Consider the following 27,908-nt stretch of genomic DNA (forward strand, 5'->3'; position numbering starts at 1 on the left):
AAATGTTATTTGATTATATTTTGATTTATTGAGGAATCTTCAGAAAGAGTAGAAAACTTTTGGCAAGAAAAGATTTGAGATTGTGCTTAGCCACATCTAAGAAAGCTTCCTGGCATTTTCCTACTACAGGATCTCAACTTTCTCCTCCTGCCCACCCTGCCCATCAACATTTAGCTACCTACAGATTAACTGCTTCCACTCAGTGAATAATAATGCCATTAGATAGATATGTCCACATAGCCAGTTAGCTGTCCTTGGGCCACAGTAACAGAAATACGTTCTCTTTGTTTTCTGTTCTGGCTCCTCCTCCTCTCTGTTCTGCACCACTGCCACCCCCCTTCCTCCCCCACCTCCCCCTCCACCCCATCTTCCACTTTTAATGACTTGTCATGACAAATGTTCCTATCTAGATAATCCAAATGTACCTACCTTTGATCAGCAAATTCCATTTTGTCATGTGTTAAATAACCAGATTGCAGTCACTTGTGCTAGATGCCATGTAATCAAACAAAATTTAAAAACAGGCCAGTTTTCTAAAATTGAGATTCACAGTAACCAATCAAAAGGGGCCCAGTAAACCTGAGATAGGATAAGGAAGCACCCTTGCCCTTAGCCCATCCAAGGAAAGTAAACAAATGCTAACCAATCCACTTTTTGTATTATGCTGTTTCCTTGTTCCTGTTCAAGTTACCTTATAAAAACCAACTCTTCCGCCACCTCCTCAGAGCTCCCATCTATTCTGCAGATTGGATGCTGCCTGATTCATGAATCACTAATAAAAGCTAATTAAATCTTTGAAACTCACTTTGTTGAAATTTTGTTCTTTGATACATGAAACACATTCACAGGTTCCAGGGATTAGGACATGCACATCCCTGGGGGATGAGAGGGATTATTCTGTCTGCTACACTTATGGCATACAAGGCCCTCTATAAGCCATCTACTATTTTGGCACATGGTATGCACCTAATAAATACTTCTTGAATGATACTCCTGCAACTGCTCAGTGAAACAAGATAATTATACTTGCAAAATCTAAACTCAAAACTAAACCAACAAAACATGGGTGGCTTAAATTCAGGGTTTCTCAAACTTGGGACTATCAAACATTGGGTAGATAATTCTTTGTTATTGGGTGGGGGGGAGGTTGTTCTGACACAGACAGAAAACGGAAATACTGGGTAGAAGAGGGCAGTTCCCTGGCAAGGGCCTCACCCTCAAGCCTGGAAACTCGAGGCCCTAAATGGGAACAGGCACTCCTGTTTTCATGCCCAAAAGTTTCCATACGGCCCACCACACCCCCTTATCCTGTACCTATATAGACCACAATCCACAGCTCCATAAGGAGAAAAGAAGAGCAGAACAGCAGAATGGCACAGCAGGGAAGGAAGAAGAGGAGCATCAGAATGCCGATAGGAGTTCGGCTGGGGTGGTAGGAAAGGAGATTGGCCACTGGATGGCTAAAGTCTAGGGAAAGATCATCTTCCCACTCCATACCCTTTCCAGCTCCCCATACAGCTCACTGAGAGCCACCTCCACCAGTCAATAAAACCCCCACATTCACCATCTTCAAGTCTGTGTGTGACCTGATTCTTCCTGGATGCCAGATAAGGACCTGCGTACTAAGAGGGCACTGAGCTGGTTAACGCTTAAGCTGTCTGCAGACGGCAAAGCTAAAAGTGGACTGTAACACACACACACACACACACACACACACACTTGGGTTTTGGGAGTTGCAGGCTACCACCTCTGGATGTTGTCATGGGGCTGGAGCCCAGGGGTATTTGCCCTGGCTCCTGCACCTACCTGTCTGCATGCTCACCCTCCCGTAAGGGGCTTGAGCACTTGTGGATGAGTCACACCCCTGTCGCATATCCTGCGGGGTGGGGGGGGGCGGGGGGCGGGTCAGGGAACTCTTCCATTTCAGTTCTAGGTACTGCAGAACTTAGCAAAAGCCTTGGCTCCCACCCATTACTGCCAGCAGCACTTCCCTGTCCTGTAATGACAATGCTGGCGGGAAGGGGCGAGGAGCAGGGCAAAATAGTACCCAGTTGAGAACCACTATTAAACAAAGATCCTTCCTCCTCTTTGTTTGTATGTAAAAGTTACCTCAACTTAATTCACACAATGACATAAAGCCATTTTGAATAAGGTTAAGAAACTCATCAGGTTTCTTGCAGCTCAGTAAGACAATTGTGGGGATGAAATCAACTCTTGTTAAGTTCAAAGAAAGTCATAAATAATATCTGAATAGTTTCTATAACAAAAGCTTTCCTTTCTATGTGTTTTATTTTAAAGTACTTTATTCCAAGGAGACACCTCCAGAAAATCAGATGATTTATTAATATGATGTTCACACACAATGCACATGTGAAAAAGAAAATAAAGATAAAACTGCACCACAGCTGTTTTAAAGTCTGTCATAGGTAATTTCACCTTGCAAGGGTTCATGTAAAAATTAATTAAAGTGGCTAGGATATACACAGGGAAGACTTGAAGGCTTGGGGTGACTCAGGCCCTTCGGGGGCTGGAATCATCTTAAGGGTCACTGATTCATGAGTTTAGTAGTTAATGCTGGCTGTCAACTGGGATCTCAGATGGGGAAAATGAGGCCTACTTCTTATGGATTTATGGGCTTCCTTATAGTACGGTGGCTGGTTTCCAAGTACAAGTGTCCTTAGAGAACCAGGTGGAAGCTCTATCTTATAATCGAGACTTGGGAAATCATAAACTATCAGCAAATTTGCCCAGTTTCAAAGGGAAGGAATATAGACCCAACCTGCCAATAAGGAAAAATGTCAAAATCACATTTTTAAGAAGAGCATGTGTGCCAGGCGTGGTGGCTCACACCTGTAATCCCAGTACTTTGGGAGGCTGAGGCGGGCCGATTGCCTGAGCTTGGGAGTTCAAGACGAGCCTGGGCAACATGGCAAAAGTTCTTCTCTACAAAAAACATGAAAATCAGCCAGGTGTGGTGGTGTGTACCTGTAGTCCCTGCTACTTGGAGGGCTGAGGTGGGAGGATGGCTTGAGCCCATCAGATAGAGGTTGCAGTGAGCCAGATCACACTACTGCACTCCAAACTGGGTGAGAAAATAAGATTCTGCCTCAAAAAAAAAAAAAAAAAAAAAAAAAGAAGAGCATGTGGAATAGGAGATATTATTATGGCTATTCTCGGGAAATAAAATCTACCATGGGACTCTTATTTAAAATCAGATCATCAAACAAAATGTCCAGTAAAAAAATGTGTAAGAGAGGGAAATATGAACAAACCATTCATCAAACAAAAAAAATCAATGAGCTATAAACATCTAAAAAATTCTTAGTCTCACTCATAATTAAGAAAAAGTACATTAAACAACAAAACACTGCTTTCTACTTATCCCATTGATCAGACTGTAGGATGACTCATGAACCACTCCTGAGCACATAAATTGGCAATTTGGTATAACCTATCACTATTTCAAAAACACATATCCTTCAGCCCAGCATATCTACTTCTAAGAATTTTTCCTACAGACTTACAAACTTTTAGAAGTACACAAAGACAGCACTTGATGTTGTTTACTGAAGCACTGCTTATAATAACTGAAAAATGGAAACAATCTCAATGTCTTTCAAGAGTAGTTTCTCATTTTGGCCTCAAGGCCCTTAATATTTTTACATTTAGAAGTTATTGGTGATCTCAAGAAGTATTTGCTTATATGGGTTAAATCTACCAATATTTACTGGATCAGAAATTAGAAAATTCAAAAATACTTATCAACTCACTTAAAAATATCAATAAATCCATTACATGTTAATATAATTTTTATAAATAACTATTTTTCAAAATAAAAATATATCTTTAGTGAGAAAAATGGCACTGCTTTACATACTTGGAAATCTAATGTGTGGCTTAAATGAAAGCCGGATTCTCGTATCTATTTCTGCATTCAATCTGTTGCATTATGTGTTTTGGTTAAAGTAAAGAAAATCCAGTCTTTCTCAGATATGCAGCTGGAAAATGGAGTAGTATTTAACAGCCTTTGCTGACCATTTTGGATATTCTTCTTTGAAACTACACTGAAACTCACAAATAGTAGTTTCTTAAAAGAAATCTGAAACCATATCAATAGACTCCCATTCTCTGTCACATTAAAATCCGTTGGCCTGTCTTACTCTCTGAATAAATCTTTACCTTTGAATGATTTTTTTAACATGTGCTCACAGATCGTTGGAAAATACTGGTTCACTGAATTATGCAGTTCTTCATTTAAGAAAAATCAAGCACCAGAACAGAATGTAACGTAATTTTAACATTTAAAATACATATAGATCATATATTTTAGGTATGTATATAAAATATTTGGAAGGACTTATCGCATAATGTTAGTAAAGGTTACCTAGGGGAATGTTATTTCACACCATATCATTCATTTTGTGGTTTTTAGTATTGGTTACTTTTATATAATGAAAAATCAATTTCTTCAAAATGGCAACTTCCACATACAGAACAATTCTTCAAAAAGTTTACTTAATTTTTCTTCCCTTGAAAGACAAGTCCCTTATATTAAAAAACAGTAAGTACTACAATTTATTGAGAAAAAGAAGCAGAAGAGAAAAACACGAAATAGGAAAAACTGCCATGAAGGCAGTCTAATGTACCCTGGCATGTTACCTAAGTTACTAAAAAAGTTCTCCCAAATGAGACCACATTCTTCATTTACAAACCTGAAGATTTTATTTACCTTGAGCCAATACCATGTTGCCAACGTTTCCAAGTGAACAGGGGCAAAGTTACTGAATTCATCACGATTAAGGTTTTTAGTAACAATTCAAGTAAATAAGGGAGATACAGTGAGGCCGTCTGCTATGCAATACTCAAGAACAATACTGACGTCAGCAGGCAATTAATTTGAAACCTCAACTAAAAAATAACCATCACTATCATCACTTTATTTAGTTCCAAAGGCATTTTCAAGGGAATTTTCTCTTCCAGTGTCTTTGATTACTATTATGTAGCCTACTGTGAAAGATCTTAACCTCTATAATCTGAAACTATTTTTTGATTAACATTTTAGCTCTATCACAGGAAGAACTGCTACCTTAGGATGCCTGGTTATCAATTTGTATCTTTATTGCATCTCAGTTGGATTATTTCAATTCATTATTTCCTATCTTCTTGGATTGTTTTAATGTCACTTTCAACTCTGCACTTTTCAGGACCTGAATTACCCATGACCACAGTGTATTTCTAATACTTGAGATAAGTTTAACATTGAGCTTGTGGGCCTCATTTATAAGGAAAGCTATGTTTGGTTTACAATTTTGAAATATTTATAGGTAAAGTTATATGTCCTACAATGGCTTTTTGTATGTTTCAGTGTATCATCTAGAAATGAAAATAAGGATGTATCAACAGCAGTACAACAGTCAGTTAATCAAACTTAGAGAAGCAGGTAGAATGTGAGCAAAGCATAGATAAAAACAAGTACATCTTTCCATTTTAATAAACTGGCCTGGTAATAAGTTAATGATATCTAACACTTTAAAAATACTATGTATGTACTGTTGATCAAAATACCCTAGAAGATAGGTTCTCAGAGGAAGTACTGATTATAAAGATCAATGGTTTTCACATGGTAAGCATTAAAAAATGTATGTGGAATGAATACAGAAGAAAAAAAAGATTCATTTTGAAGATGCTAGTTCTATTGCCATTATATATTTAGTTGTGCAATGGCAGCAGGTAGGATTATTTGATTACTTGATCATTTGATTATTATCACTTGATTATTTGATTACTTAACTAAGAGTAAACAGAGAAATGCTTTTAATATTGTTAATTTTGTTAAGTCTTAAAAGAATGGAGTGTGAGGATTTGCACACTTTTTTATAAACTGGGCCTTATGATAACCAAATTTGGTGCAAATATATGTGATATGTGATAATCAACATGTAAGTGACAACAAACCAGTGACAACCAAAAGACAGACACATGGATAAAAATTAATAGTAAAATTGTTTTTTCATTGCAAAATGAGAAGCAATAATTTATATTCACTATCTTTCAAACTGTTTTTCAATATATAGCTGGCTTTTTCCTATTATCTATCTACAAACTTTGTAAAGATCATCTTGTGCCAAAGGATAAAGAAAAAAACAAAATCATTTCAGTAATTTTTGAAGGAAAAAAGAAATAATCAGATGGCAAGCAATAAAGTAACAAATATGAGTACCTCTATGTCAACCAGGTTAACATAGCATTCAAGCCTATGCTTTTATTCACTCAAACAGTATGATAAAATATATCCAGTAATATTACAAGTACCTCATCTACGGCTGCCACTGTGGTTTGGTGGGCCAGAGGCAGCCGGTGGATGCCAACAACTGGTTGTTGCCTCACCCATGACTGCTGTTATCCCCTCCTGAGAGCTAGGCAGTGCTTCCCTAAATGGGACTGCTACAATTACAGTATCTCCAACAGCCACATCCAATGTGGTCCCAGGAGCAGGCGCCAGAAGCAGACCTACACATGTGACTACGAGTTGACCTCATATTTGCTGTAGCACCTGGACACACAACAGTTAGAACCTCATTTTCAGAAGCAACCCTTGCAGTCACCTGCTGGACATTAGGACACTGAATTATGTGCTCCCAGACCCCTGGGGACACCAACTAACATGGCAGTCTAATGAAGTGCCCATCACCTCACCCAGCATAAACCCAAACCAGGAAGACATTGGTGACTGGGAGGCCTAGGGGCAGGCCCAGCTCTTCTCCAGACTGCTCCACTAGAGATGTCAAAATGACACAATTGTGTTGTCGGCCCTACATCTCAGTTCTGTCTCCACACTGGTCTAGGAGCTCCTTGAGGGCAGGGACTGTGTCTCTCATTCATTCATTGGTTCATCCAGTCACTTATCCATTCAACAAACATTTGCTGAGCACCTGATATACATCATACATGCTGTTAGGCACTAGAGAGCTTGTATCAATCATATATTTGGCCTTATAGGGATTTGATCTTCCATGACTGTGAGAACCAGTTAAACATCTAGTCCATGGAAGGCTGTTTCTTTTTGTGCTGGTGATGCTACAGCTTGAAGTCATATAGCCCAAGGGACAGGGCAAAATGAAACTGCAAGAATGAGTAGAACCTATAAGAACAGATGGGAACACCCTTTAGCCTCTCATCACTTCCAAGTCTTCAACTTTGCTGATGGGGTATCTTCTAAGAGAAGCCAATGCCTTCATTATGAAACTAGGCATGTGCCTGGCTCTAAAGTAAGAGAAGCTAGAGAGGATCTGGCAGGACGTGGAGTTGCTGCAGTTCCAGCTGCTTCCCCACACCAACATGGTGAGCCAGCAGACAAGTGACAACACACATTAGCTGCAACATCACACTCTGCTGACTTTCTGAATAAAAATCATATGAGGCTACACAGTGTATGAGTCCTACTGCATAACATTCCAGAAAAGACAAAACGATGGAGACAGTAAAAACACCAGGGGCTCAGGGGAGGGAGGGATGAATAGGCAGAACACAGGATTTTGAAGGCAGTGAAACTCTTACGTATGATACTACAATGTTGGATACACATCGTTATACATTTATTAAGACCCATAGAACGTACAATACCAGAGTGAACCCTAACATAAACTATCAATTGTCAGTGATGATGTGTCAATGTAGGGTCACCAGCTGTAACAAATTTAACACTGTGGTACAGGATGTGGACAGTGGGGGAGGTTGCGTCTATGTGGGGGACACGGCATATATGGGAATTAAAATGGCAAATGAGAAAACTCAGTGGGGAGAAAAGGGACAAAGGGGCTATTCCAGATGGAGGACTAGCATGTAATAGAGGCAGAAACCATATAACGTGTGGAGACAAGTCATTTGGTTTAGCCAGTGAAGGAGACAGAATGAGAATACAGGACAAAGTTTAAAAGGAGGCAGACTGCAGAGATCTTTCTTAAAAGAGTGTCAAGGGGTTTAATTCTTATTCTAGTGGTTTTCAACCCTGGTTATACACCAAAAGAACATGTGAAGCTTTTAGAAAATATGTATGCCAGATTCCCAGGCCCCCAGATACATTAAGTCTGAAATAGAGAGGGTGAGGGCTATGGCTTGTCCAAAGGTAAAAACAGCAAAGAATATGGTACTCTAGGATTTAAGAGGACAAAGTAAGGAAAAATTGTAGGGCTCCAGATAAAGTTCAAAATAGATCTACCAAAAGAAAAGGAATGATTAGTAAGGAAGAAGAGACCATGATGAGAGAGAAATGTTGGAGTTCAAGGTTTGGGGTCAAGATGTGGCATGAGAGGCCAGGAGTGGTGGCTCATGCCTGTAATCCCAGCACTTTGGGAGGCCAAGGCGGGTGGATCACTTGAGGTCAGGAGTTCAGGAACAGCCTGGCCAACATGGTGAAACCCCGTCTCTAACCTAAAAATACAAAAATTAGCCAGCAGTGGTGGTGCACACCTGTAATCCCAGCTACTTGGGAGGCTGAAGCAGGAGAATCGCTTGAACCCAGGAGGCAGAGGTTGCAGTGAGCTGAGATAGCACCATTGCACTCCAGCCTGGGTGACAGAGTAAGACTCTCCAAAAAAAAAAAAGAGACGTGGCATGACACTAGAAGTGATAAATGTTAACTGCGCAAGTTGAGAAAAGAAAAAAGGTCTCTCAACTCATAACCTGGGTGGACTGCATGTAAGCTGAATACTAAAAAGTATTTTCAACAATGCTATAATTTATCTTGATTACTGAATGCTATAAGGTAAGGATTCTCAAAGGGCAGTTCTGAAGCCACCAATATGATGATGAATTATTCTCATATTATTATTTGCAAAAGGAAAATGTATTTTATGCATACATTAAAAATTACTGATATTTAATTAAGAACAACACAGTACCTTATCAGTACCAATACAATTCTATCTTTATAGTAGTTCTGCTGAGGTTTTCTAGAAGCAAATGGGAGCAGGCAAAAGAATCAATCTACTGGTTCTCAGTGGTCAAAATCATCCAGAGAGAGTTTAAAAACTCCCACCCCAAGCCACTACCACAGGGTGCCCTGTTGACATTATATTTGGAATAAAGATTTCCAGAAAACCTTATGAAATAGTTTCAACTCATAACAGTGTCACTTTCCTTTTGATGATGTATTCTAAATTCTAATAAGCACAAGTCTAAAGAAAGCTTCCAGATCCAAAAGTTAGATAAAATGAAAGTTTTCAGAGTTGATGAGTAAAGGAGGGGAAAGCAGGGAGGGGGAAATGAGGGAGATATCTCTGTGCTCTAAGAGAAAAATGTTAGCTATGTGTAGGCTCTGATTGCAGGACAATTCCATCCTCACAGCGCAGCACTCTTCTCCATCCTTGAGCCGGTACGGTATTTGGCAAGAGCAGTACAGAAACAATAATCACTCTAAGACAGTACAAAAGCCATGCTCAGGATTTGTTATATTTGGCATGAAACTTAGGATGTACTTATAAATTCATCAAATAAAATGCAACTCAACCTAACGTATAGTTTACTTACATATGCTGGAGCCTAGGCAAGACTATGATGCCAAGCTTGCCAGAGCTGCAGTCTACACATACTTGATTGCATTAAAAAACTAAGTAAAGCTGCAGATTATGTTTGCCATATATATGTTTCAATTTAAAACACATTCAAATGATAATGCAGCAGATGGGACTACAGGCGCATGCCACCACGCCCGGCTAATTTTTTTGTATTTTTAGTAGAGATGGGGTTTCACTGTGTTAGCCAGGGTGGTCTCGATCTCCTGACTTCGTGATCTGCCTGTCTCGGCCTCCCGAAGTGCTGGGATTACAGGCGTGAGCCACCGTACCCGGCCGCGCACATTTTAACTTCAGTGGTTTGTAATGAGACATAAGGGTTCTCCTTTTTTTTTTTTTTTTTTTTGAGACAGGGTCTCGTTCTGTTGCCTAGGCTGGAGTACCAGTGGCATGATTTTGGCTCACTGCAACCTCCGTCTCCCATGTTCAAGCAATCCTCCCACCTCAGCCTCCCAAGTAGCTGGGACTACAGATGCACGCCATCATGCCCAGCTAATTTTTTTTTTTTTTTTTTAGAGGCGGGATTCACCTATGTTGCCCAGGCTGGTCTTGAACTCCTAGGCTCAAGCGATTTGCCCACCTCGGCCTCCCAAAGTGCTGGGATTACAGGCATAAGCCACCACGCCTGGCCCAACTTTTCTCTTTCTGAATGAGCTCAACTGGTAACAGATTTGCTCATTAGCTTGATTCAGCCATTCTGCAATATACACATATTTTAAAACACCATGTTGTACACCACAGATACATACAGTTTTCACTTGCCCATTTAAAAAAAAAACAAGTAATAATATGAAAAAATAGGGAGGGTGGAGTGGCTCACACCTGTAATGCCAGCACTTTGGAAGGCTGACAAGGGAGGATCTCTTGAGCCTAAGAGTTCGAGATCAGCCTAAGCAACAAAGTGGGACCCTGTCTCTACAAAACATGTAAAAATTAGCGTAGTGGCATGCACATGTGGTCTCAGCTACACAGGAAGCTGAGACAGGAAGATTCTTTGAGCCCAGGAAGTTGAGGCTGAGTAAACCATGTTTGCACCCACTGCACTCCAGCCTGGACAACAGAGCAAGACTATCCCAAAAAATAAATAAAATAATAATAATAATAATAATAATACTTTGTTAGCTGGTGTCATAGAGTTGTGAGAAAGCATTAAAATGCTCAAAACTAGAATTTGGAAATTACAACTTACAAGTGACTATGAGTCAGATTTCAAAAAATTACAAAAAACTAAAGATGTTAATATATTAGCTCAAGTCTTTATAGTAAAGGTCATAAAATCATTATTCTACTAATTAGAATATACTGGACAGAAAGGAAACATATATTAAATGAAATGCTTGAGCTGCATGTGCTATTCTAAGTATTATTTCACCGAAATGAAAGGTAGAGAGAGAGGCTGAATGAAAAGGGAGATCAAAAGGCTGGACAGCTTAATAGCTTTCCTGAGTATAAATTTCATCCTTATTTGAAATAAAATATAGAGAATTCTCAGAAACGTATGGAAAATTATTTGGCACATTTGATATAATACTAATCATCTGCCTTTCTGAACTACAATCACTACTGCTATTCTCTACCAAAGCAGCTGCTGAAACACAGACACCACATTTTATGGACTACTTTAAGACAAAAATGACAGTAAGCGAATCAAATTTTCATTTATGTGACCTTGGAACTAAGCAGCTATATTTTTCTTCCTAGTAAATAATTTCATTTTAAAATGAGAAAAGCCTTTGCTAATTTTTTTGTAAAGAATAATTCATAACCATTTGCCAGCAAATGTTTACTCTCCCCCTTTGAAGAAACAACCAAGATATTGCTGGATAGTTCTCAAAAAATGTCTAACGTTATAGACAGTACAGTTCAAGAATGACATAATTACTGAAAAAATACATTAACTTATAATTCTAAGAGATAAGTGAAACAAATTTTCTTTGTTTAAAGTTGTTGGAAAATTAGCATGTATTCATAATTGGATTTATTAAATGTTATACAATACACAATCCCAGCTTCAGTCAAAAACTGCTGTGGTATTATCAGCATATCTAAGAGCAGTGGGTATCCAAGAGCAAGACCAAGGTACTGGAAATCTTACTAGAGATGATAATATAAATCTATATTAAATATCTACTGTAGTAAGTAACTTAAAATCAGCCACTTAAAAAAATAATGGTTGTTCTATAAACCAATACTACATATAATTAGAATGATAAAGTGGGGGTGTGAGCAGTAGAAAGACAAATGTTAGGCTATACTTAGAGGTTATTATTACTGTAGGTGCAAAAAAAAATACTTTCCACGTATTTAAGATATCACATAGGCCAGGCATGGTGGCTCACACCTGCAATCCCAGCACTTTGGGAGGCCAAGGTGGGCAGATCACCTGAGGTCAGGAGTTCAAGACCAGCTTGGCCAACATGGCAAAACCCCGTGCCCACTAAAAATACAAAAAAATTAGCCAGACATGGTGGCACACACTTATAGTCCCAGCTACTCGGGAGGCTGAGGTATGGTTACTGCTTGAACCTGGGAGGCGGAGGTTGCAGTGAGCCGAGATCATACCACTGCACTCCAGCCTGGGTGATAGAGAGAGACTCCATTGCAAAACAAAACAAAACAAAACAAAACAACCACAAAACAGTTTTATTTCAAAGGAAAAATACTTCTCGAGATATATAGTCATGCATTGCTTAAAGATGAGCATACATTCTGAGAAATGCATTGTTAGGCAAGTTCCTTGTGTAAACATTATGGAGTGTGCTTACACAAACCTAGATGGTACAGCCTACAATACACCTAGGCTACATGGTATAACCTATTGCTCCTAGGCAACAAATCTGTACAGCATGTTACTGTAGCGAATACTGTAGGCAACTGTAACAACCAAGTAGTATCTGTGTATCTAAACACATCAAAACACATAAAAGGTACAGTAAAAATATGGTATCATTATCTTATCAGACCACTATCATATGCAGTGTGCTGTTGACCGAAATGTTGTGTTGTTGAGCAGTGCATGACTGCACAGCAGGTCCTTGCTATCATCATTTCATTGTAACTTTGAAAAGGAAAACAAATGGATTCGGGCTGGGTCCACTGTCTGTGTGGAGTTTGCATGTTCTCTCCATGTCTGCGTGACTTTTCTCTGGGTACTCCAGTTTCCTCCCACATCCCAAAGCTGTGCACACTAGGTGAACTGGCGTGTTTAAATTGTTCCCATCTGAGTGTAAGTGTGTGCAAGTGCACCCTGTCAGGAAATGGTGTCCTGTCCAGGACTGGTCCCCGTCTTGCACCCTTAGCTGCTAGGACAGGCTCCAGCCACCCACTACCGTAAAGCAGAATAAGTGGGTTGCAAAAATGAAAGAATGAATGAATACAAATTATTGTCATACAAATGCATATAAATGCTGCTCTATGAAAGCTTTCAGCGAGCTCGCCAGATTTGTTCGTTTTTGAAGTGCATGGCAGTAGGAGGTGCTCCTTACAATTTTCACTTTGCAAACATTTATTCCTTGATTTAACCCACCATCACGACCATCATCACTCACTGATTCACCAAAAACAAGGGAAAATAATTTAACTTGTTTTCATTAATCTTTCTTAAACGTATATATAGCTCACACTTACTTCAATGTTAAATATTAGAAGTGTTTTGGATCTTTATTAAGAAGTTCGGTGATATTTTTGTGACCAGAAATATGCTGTAGGAGCTTCTTGTTTAGATCAATTAGCCCATGGTACAACTAGGTTCATTATATGTTTTTCTGCTTCAAGTTACGAAACTATCAATGATGTTAAATGAGGACTTATTATATGTACAAACATTGTTTTGGGGGAAGAAAAGTAATGATATTAAGAGTTTTAACAGTAATTTTTCAGTTCGCAGACCCTGGAAATTTGCTAATCCAATTTCTGCCGCTTTTCACAGATGAGGCAAACGGATCTACAAAGACAAGGTGACTTGCTCAAGGTCACAAGTAATAGTAAAAAAGGACTAGAATTCAGGTCTTAAGAATTCTTGGATGTTGTCCTTTCCTCTACACTATGTGCTAGGGAGATGATAACTAGCATAAAAGCAAAGTAAAATGAGTTAAATTCAAACAGTTTAAAAGAAGGCTCTCAGAGCAGTGCAATGTTAGCTATAAGCTAAGGATTAGGCCCTTGAGGGCTAACGTGCTGTAATGTGAGGTGTAAATACAATGATCAGATTAAAATGACAGCTAACTCTTACAGAGTAATTACTAGGTATCCATAACCATTTTAAATATTTATTTATTCTATCTATGAGGTAGATACAATTGTTTTCATTTTGCAAATGAGGAAAGAAGGTATAATAAAGTTAGTTAAATGATGAGGCCAGAAGACAAGAAAAGATTCCAAAAGAAAATGGAAAAAATAGTTTCTTATGTACCTATTTTATATTTATGGTCAAAATAAATATTTAAACATTCACGATTATATATAATATTAAAAGGCAAGATATTTTAGATATTTCCTTTTTTTTGTTCTTTTCCCCTTATCAGATTCCTCTGGTGAGAATTAGTGGTTTTTACAACAAGTTAGTGGTTAACTTAAGGGCATTTTTATAAAAGCCTGTGATGCAGATCAGCAAAAGTTCATGTGAAGATCTATAAAATAATAGGGAATGCAAGGAAATTTCAGTACATCTCCTCAAAACAGAAGAATAAACATTTCAACTTAAATAAGGTTTGCAGGTCACATACTTTCCATAAGTAAAACACTAAATCATCTGCTCTGCACTAAGATAAGCAACAGTTATTTCAGATGAAAAGTTAACCTCAACTTTCTGTACTAGGAATAAAATGTATCTGTTTTAGGGTACACCTTACATTAATTCTGTAACATGGGATAGATGGATAGACATATAGCTGGATGGACAAATAGACCATAGATATTTCTGAACCTACAGAAAATGATAATATATGGTTCTTAATTTTTAGAAGCTACTTTTATAACTTACCATCTTTTTCCTCTTATCTTGTTCTGTGGGTGGTTCTTCATCTTCTGTTACTTTTGGTTCCTCAAGATGAGACATCAACATACAGCTATAATAATTTTTTAAAAAACATGTTTTAAATAAAAATGTCTATAATACACTTAAAAATAAGTCCTTAAAATCACTAAGAACATGAATAATTCTGTCCTTAGTTTTTCACACCAAAATGTGAGAAAAAGACTAGATAATTCAAAATTTAACAAAATTTTTGAATTATGAAAAGATATCTCACTATAAAAAGGGCCACACTAAAACATTTTAGAGCATTTTACTTGGGCATTTCAGATAGTAATTTATTTATACGCCACTTCTGAAACAATGAACCATCAGCTGACAAAGTAATGCATGTATACACTTTATATGTTATTTAAAAATGACATAAACTCTTAAAATACTTATTTTTCCCCATAATTTTCACATCTACCGAATTTTATACATGCAATAATTTAAATATCACAAACATATTCATTATGTAACAATCTACCTTGTGTTCCAAATGACATTACTGTGCTATGAGGAACTTGTCCTGATAGCACTTGTACCTTCTGGGTAGTTATAAATCATTTTATTTTGAATATCTGCACCATGCTCTTTACTATTAGCAGAGATAACAGAAACAGTTTCCTGTTCAGTCAACAATGGTTCCAGGGAGACCAGAAATCAACACTGTCTAGTGAATCAAACTGATGGAACAAATCCCACTGTTTCCTAACTTGTAACAGGAGAATTCAGTAATTTATCAGCATGATCATAGGTTCCTAACTAATAAACAGTGGCAAAGAAAGTTTGGGTTCTCTTGTTTTGTAGGAAGTACAGGTGAAGGACAATTCCTGACTCAGCTGTGTACATAGCTTTTAATACAGAACTAACACAGGTGCGGATACCAGAAAACTTGATCAGGCTCATTCTGGCAGTGGAAACAAGTGTCTTTCGTTTCTATTTCCTACCATTAAAAAAGCAATGTTTGGAGTGACTGCCTCTGATCCAGTCAGTGCCCACTGGTGGGATCAAAGAGTAAGAACCTTAGGCTAGAAATCAGAAGTCCTGAAAAACGGCAGGAACTCAATCCCTAACTCAGTGCATGGCCTTGACCTGGGGCTGCAATGCTTTTGTCTGCCATGATATAATACAGTGTAGTACAAGTAGCTGGCCAATGGACTCTGACACAAAGTAAGAAAATTACATTACTCTATCAACCCAAAAGCTATTTAATAAAGTGAAGTGTCTTAAAAAGGTCTACATCCCAGTTTGTATTTTAGAACTGAATAATAATATGGGGTTTCTTTACACTAGCCAATTTATGTCTGTTGCAGACCTGAATTCTAACTGCAATGACTATGGATCTGCATGAAAGCATGCACCAAATTCTTCCACTGCATTCCAAAATCTGTTAACTTACTCATATAGTGAATGCTCGCTGTTCTGCCTCCCTAAATTAAAAGATTTATCATATTAAGACTGGGCATGGTGGCATACACCTGTAATCCCAGCACTTTGGGAGGCTGAGGCGGGTGAATCACCTGAGGTCAGAAGCTCGAGACCAACCTGGACAACATGGTGAAACCCCTTGTTTACTAAAAGAAAAAATACAAAAACTAGCCAGGCGTGGTGGCAGGCTCCTGTAATCTCAGCTACTTGGCAGGCTGAGATGGGAGAAATTGCCTGAACCCAGGAGGTGGAAGTTGCAGTGAGCCAAGATCATGCCACTGCACTCCAGACTGGGCAACAGAGCGAGATTCTGTCTCACCCCACCCCCAAAAAAAGAAGATTTATCACATTAATATTAGAGAATACTCTGGAGATACATATATACAGATTTTACTTCTTTCACTGACCAAAAACTAGACAAATAACAGAATACTGAAAAGCCCAAAGCTAAAACTGTCCTGCAGGAAAATTTCCAACTAAAAGTCAAATCTCATTTTGTTGACAAAGATTAAAGATAGACAATCACGCTTTACATAAAAGACACGTAAAAATTAACAGATTTCTAATAAACTGAAGTGTGTAGACTGTGCATGCAGTAATAGTTATACTAATAAAACAGTAAACACAACAGTTTAAAATAGGAATGACTAACGTGAATATAAGTGGCCACTCCTCCATTCTAAACTCAAGGCAGAAATCACCGAATAGATCCAGGCACTCCAGCCTGCTAAATAAGAATCCTTCTCAAGAAGAAACTTCAACCAGCTAAACAGAACCAACAGGTTTTAGCATGAAAAAATGAAACCTTTTAAGTCATTTCTGGGTTTAAAGGTACTTGTAATAATACTTTCATTTAATCTATATAAACTCTGCCCTAAGTAATTCAGCCATTTTACAGATGAGAAAAGGCTGAATTTACAAACATTCATTGAGCACTGATAAACAGTATTTTTCCTCAAAATTTTTGTTGTCTAAATGAACTTTTCTCTACTTCAGGGTATCAAATTTGGATGCTTTAAAATTGCCCTTATTCTAGCACCTGAACAGAATAAGTGCAATTGTCTAAAAAAAGCTTAGTTCCACTCTACCTGGAGCCCATCTGTGTGCACAGGAGGGATAGTTGGGGCAAAGGCCAAGTATTCCAGTCATTTTCTTAATGTCCAATATCAGCGATTCTCAAACTTGAGTTTTCAGCTCAACCACTTGAAGGGCTTTGTTAAAGCACAGCTGGGCCCCACTCCCATAGTGTCTAATTCAGTAGAGTTTGATGGAGCCTAAGAATCTGCATGTCTCACAAGTTCCTCTGTGATGCTTTCTCATCATTTCCTCCATCATGTTGATGCTAATGTTGTTGAGGAAGTTGTGGGGGACACACACTTTGTTAACCCCCATTCTGTGTTAGGACAAACCACCAAAACGCTTCCTACTTATATTTTTTTACCTCTGGCCTCCAATAAATTGTTTAATAATGATTTTTTTTATGGCTATGTAACTGACTTTCAGCTAGGCTGATACAAGAAATGATTTATGGGCCAGGTGTGGTGGGTCACACCTGTAATCCCAGCACTTTGGGAGGCTGTGGCAAGCAGATCACTTGAGGTCAGGAGTTCAAGACCAGCCTGGCCAACATAGTGAAACCCCATTTCTACTAAAAATACAATAATTAGCCAGGCGTGGTGGCACGTGCCTGTAATCCCAGCTACTCGGGAGGCTGAGATGAGAGAACTGCTTGAACCTGGTAGGCAGAGGTTGCAATGAGCCGAGATCACACCACTGCACTCCAGGCTGGGCAAAAGGGCAAGACTCCATCTCAAAAAAAAAAAAAAAAAAAAAAAGAAAGAAAGAAAACAATTTATGGGTTGTTTCACATAAGACAAAACTGACACTGTTCAGTTGGTCTCTGTAGTGGACCTATATAATCAGCCTCTTTCCTAATTGAACCCTGAATCTGTATAGTTATCCTCTTTTCCCATGCTACCACTGTTTCAGAAAAAGCTGATCCCCGCCCCCCAGTGCCAGTAGTTCAATAAGCAATCATGGAGATCCCATTCCCCTGGTCAATAATTACTTTCAGCAGGAGAATGTTTAAGGAATTCTGGCCAATTAGACATAAGAAGACATCTAATGCAATGATTTCCAGAAAAGGATTGCCTTGATCTTAAAAAAGACGTAAGGAAGAAGATTACTTATCTGTCAGTGGCATTGTCATGAACTGTAATGCCTAGAACTACTTTTTATCGATGAGGAATGGTAGCCTGCAGATGAGGTTAATATGCTGAGGGGATGGAGTAGAAAAAAACTCAGGCTTTGATGATGTTGCTAAGGCCACAGTCAGCTAATCCTGGAGTCACTTACCTACAGTCATTAGTGTATCAGAAACAACTAATTCTTTATTGTTAAAACGGACAGTCCTTGTATAGTCACTTATATAAATATTAATAAAAAATGCACTTCTGGGCTCAGGGCATGACACCCCAGTGAGAAGAAATATATATGAGTCTCCCTCTCCTGTGTTAAATTACATTTAGCCTAAAGTTTCTTCCTCACACATTTTAAGTTCAGCCCGAAGGTCTCTTCGTACACAGTAAAGTGTAACCTAACTGGAAGTGTAGAGATTGTAATCTTTTCTTGTACCAACCAGAGTTTTAGCCAATCATAGGTGGCCAACTGTTGAACATGTGTCCAAATAAGGCAAATGCTGAGCTGTAACCAATCCAGCTGTTTCAGTACCCTATCTCCCTTTTCTGTACCTCACTTTCCCGTTTCTGCTCATAAATATTATCTGACCAGGTACAGCCCTGAAGACACTGTGAACCAATTCTGATTCTGGGGGCTGCCCAATTTGTGAACAATTCTTTGCTTAATCAAACTCTGTTAAATTGAATTTGTCTTAAGTTTAACACCTGATAAACCTACTTTCTTCTACTTGAAAATAAGACCCATGTAATTCCTAATGTTTCTTTTTTTATGCTGGTAATTAGAAAGCGTATAGCTAAGTTTTATATCCTGATGCCACAGGTTTCCCAAATCAAGGTTTCTTATTTAAATCCCTTCAATCCTATGTTAATAGTTTTCTGTTATAATGGGCATGTGCTTTCTTTTGCACTGTCTCAAATCCTCTTACCGTCACTAGACTGAATATAAGCAACTAAATATTGTATATGAGCAGTAAAGACAAAGTGCCATGAAGAAACAGGGAAAGATGGAATGAATTCTTCCTATAAGCCTGGAATGCAATTTTAGAGGTAGATATTTGCTAAGGACGATAAGGGCTTGACACACCAAGGAGCAGAAATATTATTAGTCAAGCCATAAGTGTATGGCATGTTTGCAGAATGATGAAGAATCCAGGGAGACAAGAGAGAAAGCTGGTGTCTGAGTCAGCACAGAATAGAGCCCCATTAACTTGATCCTGTAAGAAACTCAGCTTTTAATTTTAAGTGGGGCAGAATGGATCAGAGGGGGAAAACTGAAGAGAGAGAGACTTCCTAAGGAGGTCCCTAGGATCTACACAAGTTAAGATAACATACAGATGTCAGAATCCAGGAACCAACATTTCTTCTAGTATTCTCTATTCTATTCTGAAGAGCCGTTCAGTGGGTCAATGTATTGAGTGAAGGAGAAAAAAGTCCTTATAAAAGCCAAATTTAAACTTTTAGAATCCCAGGCTGTTCTACTGGTCTGAGACCACTCACCAACATCTACCCCGCCAGTCTTCCTCCACAATGGACCAAAGTGACCTTTCTAAGTATAAATCTGATTATGTCCCCCCAGTGTGGAAATCACCAGTGGACCTCCACTGACTACAGAATAGTTTCAAATAAGACTATTTCCTTTATACTTGGTATGTTTTGTACTTTCTAGCTATAAAAACAATTTATGAGTCATTTTCTAGTCAAATTTTAGTGCCTCTAGGCTTCTTAAAATGCTGGCTAAATTCTTTTTTTTTTTTTTTTTTTTTGAGACAGGGCCTTGGTCTGTCACCCAAGCTGGAGTGTAGTGGTGCAATCACAGCTCACTGCAGCCTCGATGTCTCAGGCTCAAGCAATCTTCCCACCTCAGCCTCCCAAGCAGCTGCTAAGCAGGGACTAAAGGCGTGTGCCTGGCTGATTTTCAATTTTTTTTTTTTAATAGAGACAGGGTCTCACTAGGTTGCCAGGGCTGGTCTCCAACTCCTGGGCTCAAGCAATTCTACTGTCTCGGCCTCCTAAAGTGCTAGGATTACAGGCGTGAGCCACCGCGCCGGGCCACTAAATTCTTTCTTCCTTTTTACTTCCCAAACCTTGGTGAGGGATTGTCAATTTCATTTCCAAATATTCCTTTCAACAAAAATATTATTGAAGGAAATAAAAGAGAAATACTCTAACCAGACAAGCAGAAAGAAAAGAAGGCAGATCTCTAGCCCCATCAATATATTTTCTTGGCTTAATAAAAACTCTAGCTAAAAAAATAATAAAAACAAAAACCAACCAAACCACAAACCCACCAACAAAACCCCAACAAATAAACACATTCTTCAACTCTCAAAATGGAATTCTTCTTTCTTCCAAAAGAATTCATTTTCTGTACAACTCTGAAGAAATACTAGTATCAACGTTAGTAGGCAACTGTTGACTATCCATTTATCTTGGAAGATAAACTTTTCTAACTTTAAAAAAAGAGGGATCATTAGAAGGGAAAATAAAAGCCCATTTCCATTTTTTTCCACACAGAATGTTGTTTAAATTTTAAAATGCCTGTTCAATATGTTATGAGGACAAATCAAGGTATAAAAATAAGCATAGGCTACAGGTATAAGCACAACTATTTTTAAAAATTATATATGCATGTGTATGTCATATGTCACCCAAACTGTAAACACCTTTCAATCCTCTTTAGCCATACCTACCTGTCCCCATTTCCTGCTAATCCTTCCTCCAAAATATATCTCAAATTCATCTCATCACCACTCACCAAGACTACTTTAACAGCTACCTAAATGGTTTTCCCACTTCCACAGCAGTAGGTTCTCATTTACAGTGTATATGAAACATCACAGTTCCTGTTTGCAATGCAGATTCTACTGTGTGACCCCCAAAGATTCTGATATAATGAGTCTGCACTGAGGAAGGAGAATCTGCATTTCTAACATGCATCCCAGGTTGTTCCACTGGTCTGAGACCACGCACCAGCATCTACCCCTTCTGTCGTCCTCCACAATGCATCAAAGTGACCTTTCTAAGTATAAATCTGATCATGTCCCTCCGGTGTGGAAATCACCAGGAGACCTCCATTGACTACAGAATACAGACCACAATTCTTTGTATTTCACAAAGGTTACTTAACTAGTTGGCTCCAATCCACTACATATCCTTAAGAATGATTCTCAGTTTCCCTGGACTCCTTTCTCTCTTGCACCTGGTATTGCTCCATTGGTCCCTGTCTCCCCTTCTAGGTTGTGGGCTCTCTCAGGTGAGAGACTCAGTTGCTTCCTCACACTACACAGTGCCTGGTGTAAACAGTTTGAATAAAAAGATGATCTGTCAACAAGGCTTTCTTAGTGTGATGGCTAATTTTGTGTCAACTTGACTGAGATACTGAGTGCCCAGCAATCTGGTTAAACATTACTCTGGGTGTACCAGCGAGCCTGTTTCTGCATGAGATTAGCATTTGAATCTATAAACTGGGTAAAGCAGTTTGCCCTCCCCATGTGGGTAGACCTCAGCCAATCCACTGAAAGCCTGAATAAAACTGAGTGGATGAGGAACAATTCATCCTCTGGCTGCTTCAAGCTGGGACACTGTACTTCTTCCGTCTTCAGAGCCAACCAGTTAAGTAACCTTTGTGAAATACAAAGAACTGTGAACTGTATTCTGTACTCAATGGAGGTCCACTGGTGATTTTCACACTGGAGGGACATGATCAGATTTATACTTCAGACTTACATCATGGGCTCTCATGGGTCCTAAGCTTGCTGATGGTAGATTTTGAACTCCTCAGCCTCCATAATCATGTGAGCCAATTCCTCACAATCAATTTCTTTATATATACATATTTTTGTCTCCTGTTGGTTCTGTTTCTCTGGAGAACCCTAGTACACTACTGATGTAGGTGAAGGAAATAGAGTTTTCTTCCTTTTTTCCAATTCACTCAGTTAAGAGACTATAATAAGAATTCAACAGAACCAGAAAGATTAACTTTTTTGAATAAACTGTTTAAATAAACAGGAAGGGGAAGTTGAAAGCCAAGTTAGCTACATAAGTATGTATTTTACGTTTCTCACACAGGCATTTCTGAAAGTTTATTTATGCCTTATACTCTCATGGACTGTAATTTATAGAACTCTATTTAATTCATAGAATTATAATGTAGGAAGATTTAATAGAGATCTAGTCTAACCACTCTTTGAAACAGAGACACAGAAAAGTGTAACTCTTGGTAATTTATTTCTCAACTGTGTTTCTATATGCAAAGTATCACCCCAGAATAAAAAGAAATCACCAAACAATTCTGGGGATAAAAGAAACCAGTGGTCAGATATGTTCCAGCTACTCATCAATACTAATGCTCAAGTCTAGGCCTTTTAGCTGGGATCCTAAAACTGGTTTGTTTTCCTTACTTCCAACATATTCTCTCTTCCAAAACAAAACTTTTTCTTCATGGCTGAGTTTGGCACATGGAGACCTTGACTCATCTTGACTCTTCCACAAATCTGCTGTGTCACTCCACTTTTGTTGTTGTTGTTGTTATTTTTAGTAGAGATAAGGGTTTCCCCATGTTGGCCAGGCTGGTCTCGAATTCCAGACCTCAAGCAATTTGCCTGCCTCAGTCTCCCAAAGTGCTGGGATTACAGGCAGGAGCCACTGTGCCCAGCTAACTTTTCAGAGCCTGGATATCCTGATTTTTAATTCCATGAGACTGCACTAGATAATTTCTAAATTTTCTAGTAACTTTCAGATTCCTACCTCTTCCAGTTAAAACATGTTATAATTTTGTTCTACTTCCTACATCCTAACCCTTATCCTTCCCTGAAGACTGTAACATATAGTGCCTTTTTTCTTTCCCTGACTATTAAAGCAAAATCTAGAACTGTACTGTTTTGTGTGCCCTGCACAAAACAAGATATAACCGTCTGCATTCATTACTAGTGTTTTAACTGTGCTATCAGCCATGTCCTCCCCTCAACTAAACTGTATACTCCAAAGAGGACAAAGGAACATCTGATCATATCCTAAATGTTTCACATTGAGTTGTAAACTTTGTCACATATTATGTATACAATTTACAGTCATGTGCCATTGATATCATTTGGCTGTGTCCCCACCCAAATCTCATCTTGAATTGTAATTCCCATAATCCCCATGTGTCATGGGAGGGACCCAGTTGGAGGTAATTGAATCATGGGGGCGATTACCCTCATGCTGTTGTCGTGCTTGTGAGTGAGCTCCCACGAGATCAGATGGTTTCTTAAGGGGTTTTTCCCCTTTTGCACAGCACTTCTCCCTCCTGCCGCCACGTGAAAAAGGACACGTTTGTTTCCCCTTCTGCCATGACAGTAGGTTTCCTGAGGCCTCCCCAGCCCTGCGAAACTGTGAGTTAAATTAAACCTCTTTCCTTTATAAATTACCCAGTCTCAGGCAGTTCTTTATAGCAGCGTGAGAATGGACTAATACAGCCATAAACCCTTACATTAACTTAAAAAGAAAAAAACCTGCCTACATTGAATGCTTTCTTGTTTTTGGTTTGTAGTCTCAAAAAATTTGATGTTTCCACTTCATACAAACTCCAGTTTTCTCAAAAGCTAAGTGACGTATCAGACACATTATGTTAATATGTTTAATAAGATTCAACAACATATATCTGCTATCCATATTTTTCAACAAAATATGATTCAAGTGACAATCTTTCCCATTTGCTAGAGATGGCTTTATAAACAGCAAAATTGAAAAAAAAAAAAGAGCATGCTCAGAACATACTAGGAAAAAGACTTATAGGATAAAATATATTTGAAATTTTAAAAACTTAATCATCAAACAATGATTAAATCAAAGCAGCTCAATTCAGCTGTAACATAATAAAGCTGATACCAGCCGGGCATGGTGGCTCATGCCTGTAATCCCAGCACTTTGGGAGGCAGATCACTTGAGGTCGGGAGTTCAAGACCACCCTGACCAACATGGAGAAACCCCGTCTCTACTAAAAATACAAAAAGTAGCCAGGTGTGGTGGTGCATGCCTGTAATCTCAGCTACTCGGGAAGCTAAGGCAAGAGAATCACTTGAACCTGGGAGGCGGAGGTTGCGGTTAGCTGAGATCGTGCCACTGCACTCCATCTTGGACCACAAGAGTGAAACTCCGTCTCAATAAATAAATAAATAAGGTGATACCAAGATCAAACAATAAATATTACAAGCAAAATAACAAAAACGTTTCTGTATAAAAGAGAAATTATAAAACTTTCATACTGTGCTTATAGAGTGATGGTGAAAAAAATCATGCAGCATGTATTTAATTATCCCCCAAATCCAATTATGATTAATTAAATAATGCACCTACTCTTTATAAGTTCCTGTTTCAGGATCTTCCGTCATGACATCATGCAGGCCTTCTACTGAAATGTTTATAATCCCACAGAATTTATCTTGGATAACACTAGAATAAAAGAAAAGCAAAACAGGTTGACTGGAATACTAGAACAGATTAATTCTTTTTGTTTTTTTTTTTCCTAAACATCTTCTTGAACATGAAGAGAAATTTCAGCTGTGAAATACAAAAGAAACTTTCAAAATCTATTTCTTATAACAAAAAGTTTATCTTTGCCTATAACATTACAAAATTCTTTTTCACTAATTAGTATGTTTAAATACTAGATGGATAGATTCGATAGTAAAGGAATATTTTAATATTCTTAGATTTATAACAGTCTTATGTTACTTATATAACTACAAAGATAAAGACATAGAGTATTGACAAGTAAAAATTTCTGCTCTTCTAATGACACTGTGAAGAAAAAAGACATGCCAAATTCCGGAAGAAAATATTTGTAAAACAAATATCTGGTAATGGACTTGAATCTAGGATGTAAAAAGAACTCTGAAAACACAATAAGATGAAAAATAATTTCAATTTAAAATAGGCATCAGGTGCAGTGGTGCAAGCCTGTAGTCCTAGCTACTTGGGAGGCTGAGGCAGGAGAATCTCTTGAGGCCAGGAGTTCAAGACTGCAGTGCAATATGATCACACTTGGGAACAGCCACTGCTCTCCAGCCTGGACAACACAGAGAGACCTGTCTCTTAAAAGAAACAGAACAAAAACATTTTTTTTTTAAAGGCAAAAACATGAACAGACATTTCACCAAAGAAGATACACAGATGGCATGTGAGCATCCTAAAAGGATGCTCAAAATCATTAGCCATTAGGGAAATTCGAATTAAATTGCAATGAAATTTTTAAAAATTTAGTGTTTTTTAAATTTTTATACATTAAGGAGGTAAATCTATAAAAGTGCAGATTTTACAGACTTTTATAACACCCAAGAAGGAAAACAGGCAGGCAGTAACACAGACAAAATTTTCAATGAACTTTTCAAAATAGTTATCTAAGCTAAAATTAATGATGCAACACTTTTTAATAATAGCAATCCCAAGACAGAAATGAATCACAACCTTAATCACCTTAGAATTTCCTCAGATCCAACCAGACCATAATTACGCTATTTATACATGGTACCTAATTAATATTTAGTCATTCTTGCATTATTACATTTTAAATACAGGAAGTAAGTCAAGTTAGGGTGATTTAAGAGACTAAACAAGTTTTTAGGCACTAAAACCCACAACCAAATAAAATATTCCCTTAACTGTATTTATCTGCTTATATCATCCAACAGGGTTAAGAACAACAATTTATTGAAATAGCCAAAGGAAGAAACAAGCCCTGATTTATTAGTTTTAATCCAGAATTTCTACAACAGTAGAGACTATAACAGTGGTAACATTAAAAAAAAATAGTTTTCCACTTTCCCTACCAGAGGAGGAAGAGCTGACAACCGGAACAGCCCCTGAGCAAGGAACAAACTTAGCTGAAAGCTGCTACAATTGGCAAGTAATAAAGACTGAGATGGTGGAGTGTCCCCACAGCTGCTAGCGGCTAAAGCCAAGACTGAAATCCAGAACTTTATACTGACCAAACCCAGAAGGCAGTGCTCCAGGCTTGACTGGAGACGACTTCAACCTTACTGTGCTGAGAAACTGCTTTCAGAGGGCTTCCACTGAGCCCACAGCTCATCTTTTGGAAGAAGTCATCTCTAGCTACTCTCAGTTTCTAGGCTTCCCAGGACTCCCCTCAGCCTACCGCAATGCAGCTTTTGACCCTACTACTCCATGGACAGATGACATCAATTTTTGAATCTAGGGGCCACACTTCAGTCTATCTCATGAGATATCTCTGCTGGGTGGACACCATTGGTCTCCCCCTCTTCTGGTCACTCTTGTTTTCTGGCACAGACTTCTCCTCTGGGGGGCCCTTCAGCATCATTATTGCCCAGGGCAGTAAAAAGAACCACATAAGGCAGTATGATTGTTGGTGAGGAGCCAAGATCACTCCACATCAGAAGAGATGGTAGCAGCCTGAAATGGTTTGGTGGCCATGGGAATAAAGAGAAAGGGGTAGGTTTGACAGATGTTTAATGGGTAAGCATCACAGGATTTGGCAACTAATTTGGCTAAGAAAGATAAATGGGAGGAAAGAGTCTAGGATGACTGTTGGGTTTCATCTTGGGTGGGTGACTTGACTAGGTTGGTGACTTCGGCTCAATCCAATAGGGGATACAAAGAGAGCAAAGACATAAGAAGGAAGATGATGAAAGTGGTATCCCAGAAGATGAGAGGGTGACCAACACCACCAAAAGTCAAGTAATCAGATATATCAGGTTCTAAGCTGAGGAAGGGGAGTGACAATTCTTTCAAGAAGCTTGTCCAGGGAGGGAAACAATAGGGTAATAACTAGAGGGAGTGCAGGGTTGAAGGGGTGTTTTTTGGCTGAGGGAAATGGACCAGTAGAGGCTGAACAGCTGAAAGTACAGGTGCCAAAGGGGTGGCTGAAGGAGCAGGATCCCAGAGATGGGATGAAGTGGGATCATAACAGAGGCAGGGCTGAACACAAGGATATCTTCGTACATGAGGCAGCAGGACACAGATGTACACACTCCCTTGGAGGCACACAGTGGGAAGCAGAAGTTCCTGCATTTTGAATTTTCCTCCCTCTGTGAATTAGAAGGTGAGGTTATGTATTAGGCACGTGGGTGAGTAAGCAGTTGGAGCCAAGTGGTCAATGTTTGTAATAGAGGGCCTTGACCAAAGACAAAAAGATTGCTCAATGGCAGTGAGGTCCAACTGCAGTTGAATGCCCTAGATTTGTAACAGCCCCGATCTGTACACTTCTATCATTTTTAGTTGCTATATTTTACACCCCAAGCAGATATATATAGAGAGAAATTGAGTCAGGCAATTCAGGCTTGGAAGCTTGCAAAGCTGGTAGAGTTTGAGGATGCGGGGTTTAAAGAGCTGAGGGTATGAATGAGAAGTCTGAGTTGACCACAGGGCATCTGTTGGGTCAGGTAGAGAATGGGGTTAAAAGTGGAAAAAACAAACAAAAGAAAACCCCATAACACCAAGTGCAAACATCAAAGTTTATGCCAGGCATGGCGGCTCATGCCTATAATTCCAGCACTTCGGGAGGCTGAGGTGGAAGAGTCACTTAAAGCCAGGAGTTCAAGACTAGCCTAGGCAACAAAGTGAGACCCTTGTCTCTACAAAAAAGAAGAAAATTAGCTGGGGGCAGTGGTGCACGCCTGTAGTCCCAGCTACTCAGTCCCAGCTGAGATATAAAGATGATTGCTTGAGGCCAGGAGT

General features: G+C 38.8%; 1 protein-coding gene across 4 annotated transcripts in view; it reads right to left on the minus strand.

Moving 5' to 3' along the window:
* IPO11 (importin 11) overlaps nucleotides 1-27,908 on the minus strand; it is a 224,248-nt gene that overhangs the window by 10,859 nt on the left and 185,481 nt on the right. For 3 of the 4 annotated variants that reach the window (XM_055367577.2, XM_063700733.1, XM_031003183.3), the window contains exons 28-29: nucleotides 24,552-24,647; nucleotides 14,554-14,638 (exon numbers count right to left, since the gene is read on the minus strand). In XM_055367577.2, coding sequence (XP_055223552.2) covers nucleotides 14,554-14,638; nucleotides 24,552-24,647 — 181 coding nt within the window. The remainder of the gene's footprint in view (nucleotides 1-14,553; nucleotides 14,639-24,551; nucleotides 24,648-27,908) is intronic. The other variant, XM_055367578.2, reaches the window with a different exon arrangement.

Source organism: Gorilla gorilla, chromosome 19 (assembly GCF_029281585.2).
Source record: "Gorilla gorilla gorilla isolate KB3781 chromosome 19, NHGRI_mGorGor1-v2.1_pri, whole genome shotgun sequence".
Lineage (NCBI taxonomy): Eukaryota > Metazoa > Chordata > Mammalia > Primates > Hominidae > Gorilla > Gorilla gorilla.